The following is a 6,317-nucleotide window of genomic DNA, read 5'->3' as shown; positions in this document are numbered from 1 at the left end:
TGCTAAATTCTTCAGTTCTTTACTCCTGCCCACACCACCCCCACCAAAAGAGTGTGTGTGTTATCAGTTACTCAAAATCTTGAGTCTCCAGAGAAAGTTTAAACTGTCCTAATTATTTTGGAAGACATGCTAAAGGAATCACAGATCACATTTAAATTAAGAAATTCCAACATTGTTCCATTACTTTCTGCAGTGAGGAATTGCGTGTGACCGATGGACTACTAGCAACCTTTAGGATAAATAAAATGTAAAAAGGCAATTAAAAAAACTACACAAGAACTGAATCAATATTTCCTGAATGCTGGATTACACATATTACAATAAAATTTCAGCTGTTTACTTTCTAATCTTCGCAAACATTGCACTCATTTTGATCCCTCCTTCTCCTCCTCTTCCATCTCCTCCCCTGTGATGGCATGAACTGCATCAATGGGCATTATATAAAGGAAAGGTTTAGAAGAGTTTCTGTCCTCAGCTCTGCTACCATGGGACTAAGAATACCCAGCCTTTTGATACTATGGCTGGGCCTTTGTTATGCAGGTGAAATTAAAAAAGGTAAGAATTTTAAAGGAGATGTTAGGGAATTGTCCATTGGGGAAGCCTGGGGAACACTGTTGCAGTGCAAAATGAGTGAAAAAATTCAGTTATTCAGGTAATCAAGAGGACTTTTTAGGGATATGGTGCATTCCATATGATGTGCATTGGATAGTCCTGCTCTAAGCTTCTTACAAATAATAATCTGGTTGTTGCGAACTAATATGCTAACAGGGTTAAGATACAGGGGATCCTGCCTTTGGTTATTTGTGGCAAGGTGAGTAGGGGAATAAGAATGTATTATATTAGTATGATGGCGCTATCATCCAGTAATTTTGATTATGAAATCATCATTAATGTTCTACTACTGATGACCTATAAATGGATCAGGACTTTTTCTTTCTTTGGAACAGAAAAATAAAACAGACCTATCATTTTTTCAATATTCTCAAACTTGTGTTATATTTAGTGGAGGATATAGTTATTTTTCGATGTAAGTGGCAGCGGTTTACCATTAATTCTTTATTAATACAAGATCTGTAATTCATGATTAAGTGCCCTCACTCCAATCAGCCGATGGTGACCTGTCATGGGGTTTTCAAGGCAAAAGATGAGCAGAGGTGTTTTACCATTGCCTTCCTCTTTGTAGCAACCATGGTCTTCCTTGGTAGTCTGCCATCCAAATACTAACCATGGCCAACCCCACTTAGCTTCCAAGCCTTGACAAGCTCAGGCCAGTCTGAGCTATTGAGGCTGCTACGTGGTTTATTTCCATGGGTAAATAAACAGCAGCCATAGAAATTGCTCAGTTGTTATGCATCTTTTAAATGTTCATGTGGCTTGCAATACTATATTGAGCATGATGAACACTGGAAACAGGTGGTTTCCTCTTCAAAGGTTCTCTAGATTTTGTAACTTATTTTTATTTAATTGTATAAGCTCCAGTCCTCTGCTTTCTCTCTCCATGATTCCACTTAATGGGTATTTTGTCCTCATTCTTTGTCACTTCAGGAAGAAATCCTAATCATGGCCACTATGTCTGCAGTACCTGGGGGAACAACCACTTCAAAACTTTTGATGGTGATTTCTACCAGTTTCCTGGCCTGTGTGATTACAACTTTGCTTCTGACTGCCAAGGGTCTTATAGGGAGTTCTCTGTCCACATCCAGCGTGAACTGAATGATCAAGGACACCCTGACATCCAATATGTTCTTGTCACAATTAAAGGTGTTGCAGTCTACCTCACTCACAAGATGGTTGTGGTGGATGGGCAAATGTAAGTTCCTGTCACATTACTGACTCTCTAAGGCATGCATTTTCTGTGAGTTGTTGTCTTTGGAGCTTTTCACTTGCTGGGTTGCAGTTTATATAGCTCATTGTTTTTATTGGACAGCTTTATTTGGTTAAGATAAAACATTATCATGATTATATTACAGAAACAGTAGCTTACCCAAGGCTATCACATGAGCCTGTAGCTAGGCTGGAACTAGTATGAAGGTCTGCTTTACATCCAAGCTCACCACTGGACCACACCAGATCTCAATTAGTGTCATGGGTGCCTTTCTGTCTCCACAACAATCGTAAGACTTTCTGGCATCTAGGTTTAGGCCTGAACCTTGTTACCTTTGCCTTCTCCTTCTTTCGCTTCAGATGCGGCCCATTTTCAGATATGCTTACTGATTCTATCACTTACTTGGACTCAGCTGCTGCTTTATCCCTGTTCATGCACAGCATAAAGGAAAGAGATAGGAATCAGACAACAGCAGCGCTGACATGAGGGACAAATGACCCATTTAGTCAGTGGATGATCTGGCTCTGCTTGACTCGTATCAACTGAAGCTGTTTTTTCAATTGCTAGTACAACTGAGGTAGATCGTGTGTGTTTCTTCTTGAAGAAGTAATCTGCCATGCAGAGGACATTCTTCAGCAGATTATGGCTTTATAAATCCATGCCAATTGTTAAGTAATTGGCTTAATGAGACATCCTCCTTCTCACTGTGAATGTTAATATTTTTCTTTTCCTGTAATGTGACCTCTTCCCCTATTCTTAAGTTGACTATTTACTCTGCAGCAGAGTCTCTAGTGTGAATTAAACATACAATAAGCTCCCACTCTGTAAAAATGGCTATAAAGAGCTCTATGACTGAAATCTAAAGATTAGAGATAGGCACAAACCTAAATACAACCCCAAAAAACCCACGAACCTGGCTGCTTTGGGGTTCGCGAACCAGCGTTTGTGGAAGCTCCTTTTCACGGAACTTCCATGAACTGTATACTGGTTTGTTGGGTCATATTTACAGGGGCAGTTTAAATGGCCACTTCCCCAGGGAAATGGCCATTTAAACTGCTCCTTTAAGGGACTTGCAAGGGCAGGTCCCTTTAAACTTCCCAAACTCCAGCCCTCTATCCCCCCCCCAGCCCCAGCCCCATACTTACCTTCCCCTGCAGTGCGGCGTCCTTGCTCTCCTCCTGGAAGGGGCGGGAAGGCCGTTTTCGGCCTCTTCCGCCACCCTGGGGGCCTACAGGTTGGCAGAAGAGGCTGAAAACAGCCTTCTTGCCCCTCCCGGGAGGAAAGAAAAGATGCCGCACTGTAGGGGAAGGTGAGTGTGGGGGTGCGGTTGGGAGGTGGGGGGTAAGGGGTTTGGGGTTTGGGCAGTTTAAAGGGCCCTGCCACCGGCAGGTCCCTTTAAACTATGATTATTGTAAACAATTGTCATTGCACCCATTGTTGTAATTTTGAGTGTATTATTGTACATAGGGCAATATAATAATTCTTGGCGTGCTTCCTTTATATTTCTTTGGTGCACCCTTTAAACTATCAGCTGGCAGGCGGTGAGGGGGGGATCCCCCCCTGCCGCCTGCCAGCTGATAGTTTAAAGGGACCTGCTGCTTGCAAGGCAGGAATGTGCCCTTTAAACTGTTAAATGCCCCTTTCCCTGCTGCTGTTAAGGCTGGAAAGGGGCATTTAAACCCCACGAACCATGAACTGGTTTGTAAGTGGTCCAGTTCCATCGCTTGTGGTTTGTGAAACCCACAAACCACGAACTTCCTGGTTCATTTTTTTTTGTTCCATGCCCATCTCTACTAAAGATGCACCAGGAGTCACTTTGTTAAGCATTAATTTTCTCATAACACCATTCATTTTAAGGGCTGTGGGTTTAAGGACACCAAAGGGGTATACCATATTGAGTCTGCAGTGCATATAAGTATAATGCTGTTACACTCATTCTGAGTCACAGGTAATAGAAATCTATTACATAGCTGCAGAGCTGAATTCAATTGCCAGATTCCTGATTTTCTTTATTTGGACTGTGTGTGTGTTTGTGTATGATTGTCTTTTTCCTGTTGCTATGGAAGGCTTCCATTTAGTCCCTTGTTAGACATGATGGTGCAATATAAACCTTCAGTAAGTAAATAAGGATGAGAGGAGAAAGGGCGAAGGTAAGATATCTTGGACTTAACTAACTGTAATGAGCAATGACACTGCTAGATCTAAAATCTGGCATGCATTGGAAAATTGCAGATGAAAATAGAACTGACTCAGTCACAAGAAAAATTTAACCTTTTATTTACACAGATGAACTTGCAGATTTGAAACTGAAAGCAACCTGACAAACTCTTACAGATTATTAATAATAATCTGCTTTGTTTGAAATATTCATGTTTACACTAGGAACAATGTCATTTATTATGAATAAAGTTTTATCTTGCATACTGAAGAGCAGCTGTTGAGGTGCAGGATATAAAAAAGTTGGAGACAGAAGATGGATCTTCACGAGCAATGGAGTCTAATGTAAACTTTGTGTGACTTTCTTCTCGGCAGTGTAAGGACACCATACTATAGTTCTGGTATCCTGATTGAGAAGAGTGATATATACACCAAGATCTATGCCAGAGTGGGGATGGTTCTAATGTGGAACAGAGAAGATGCCTTGATGGTATGTATGGCACTTGACTTCTGTTTTAATGCTTTGGTATAGCCTTTATGTATTGGGCTCAGTTTTCTTAAGAGTCTAACTTCCTTCCCTGTGTCTCATCATAATGGTTAAAATGGACCATGAGTATTCTCTTCAGTGTACCTCTAGACAACAGGGAAAAGTGTTCTCAGCAGCTGTTCCATAGTTGAGGGACTGAGTAGTGGAGGTTGAGCTTAAGCCAATTCCAGATGAGTTTAAAAGCTTTTTATGGCTCTGGGATTATTAGATGGAATACAATAGTGCTCAAATTTGATCCCATTACAATATAAAGAGTCACTCTGTATTATATCCTCGAAAGGTTTAATTCCAAACTCGGGTTGTTAAGAGAAATTCTTTTAATTCCTCTTTACCCAATTTCTCCCTGAAATCCTTTTCTTTCCTCTTTTAAAAGAAATTTGGATGCAGTTTCTAATCAATTCCTTTTTAATCAAAATGAAAGTTGAGTAGAGGAAGGGCAGGAGGCAAAAATTCAAAATTTCACTCTGTAGATGCGTAGAGGCAGGCAATGTCTTTGCAAGCCTTCCTATTGTCCTACTAGATTACCTGCAGCGTAAAACAACTGCAAGAGCTGAAGTTACAAAAGGGTACCTTGATTTCTCTTCAGAGAGAAATGAAAGAGAAATGCTGCTCTTAAAAGAGAATAAGAGGAATCAATGATTATATCTAAAAAATGAATTTTGGAAAAAGAAATTCTTCACTCCATAACAACCCAATTCCAAAACCTTCAGGAATAAGCTCGTCTCTCCCAGAAAATTCATTAACTTAGATATTTTCTGTATTTCAAGTCCAATCCTTTTATGAAACTTTTGCTAGATAATTTGTTTGTCAGATTAGTCTTCAAAGAGAGAGAGAGCCCATAGCTCAGTGGAAGAGCATGTGTGATACATGTCAAAGTTCCTGGTGTCTCCAGGTCAAAGGGTCTTAGATCCCAACTATATACTATATTTTACTCGCACCATTCTTTGTCTTCCCCTGGTTTATCAAATGTATGTTGCACATACCATTCTGGGAACTTAATTCCCAGGTACATGTAGATTTGGATTAGGACTGTGTTGCACAGGGAGAAGGTGCTTAAGCCTCCCTCCCAATCTGAAAGGGCTGTGGGGGCAGTATTGGCTCAGTGGGGGAATTCCGCATATACACAATGAGTACACATGGAGTTCCAAATAGGGCAAATACTGCCTTGTGGGACTGTTACAGGTCAGGAAAATACTGAAGGGGGACACTTAAGCACCATGTTCCTGTGTACCATAGTTTTCATCCAAATTGGGCATGCCTGAGAATTAAGGGCCAAGCTACACATGACGAATGACACTTGAACGGCAAGTGGATTGAGTGGAGGGCAAGTGAACAGGGAGAAATACACTTGCCGTTCAAGTGTCATTCGTCATGTGTAGCTTGGCCCTAAGTTCCAAACTGAACTGGGGAGGACCAGGCGGAAGATGAGGAAAACATAATCTGCAGTATCACTGCTGGTCTGAGCAGCAGATGGCCTGATTATTGGACTCCGTATAAAGAAGCATCCTATTTTTGTTTGCTGTCACAACTAAGATGTTCTTTCTGGTTTTGCTTTTTTCAACTTAGCTTGAGCTTGATGCCAAGTTTAACAATAATACTTGTGGTCTTTGTGGAGATTACAATGGGCAGCCAATCTACAATGAATTTCTCTCCAATGGTGAGTAGAACAACAATACAGAGATCCAATTTGCAGGATACAAAACACAGAAAAGTAGTTAAATGTTAGTATATTATACTGGGCTGGATGCAAAGTTTTTATAAAATTTACAGTCCTAAGAAATTTGTCAA

The 6,317-nt window shown here is 40.7% G+C and overlaps 1 protein-coding gene across 1 annotated transcript in view; it reads left to right on the top strand.

Moving 5' to 3' along the window:
* The first annotated feature begins 477 nt into the window (after window positions 1-477).
* Window positions 478-6,317, top strand: part of MUC2 (mucin 2, oligomeric mucus/gel-forming) — an 85,695-nt gene continuing 79,855 nt past the window's right edge. Inside the window, exons 1-4 of the mRNA XM_054970006.1 lie at window positions 478-555; window positions 1,546-1,810; window positions 4,358-4,472; window positions 6,096-6,186. Of these exons, the coding sequence (XP_054825981.1) occupies window positions 486-555; window positions 1,546-1,810; window positions 4,358-4,472; window positions 6,096-6,186 (541 nt within the window). The 5' untranslated portion in view covers window positions 478-485. The remainder of the gene's footprint in view (window positions 556-1,545; window positions 1,811-4,357; window positions 4,473-6,095; window positions 6,187-6,317) is intronic.

The sequence above is a fragment of the Eublepharis macularius genome, chromosome 2 (assembly GCF_028583425.1).
Source record: "Eublepharis macularius isolate TG4126 chromosome 2, MPM_Emac_v1.0, whole genome shotgun sequence".
Lineage (NCBI taxonomy): Eukaryota > Metazoa > Chordata > Lepidosauria > Squamata > Eublepharidae > Eublepharis > Eublepharis macularius.
This window is presented reverse-complemented; position numbering and strand designations above follow the sequence as displayed.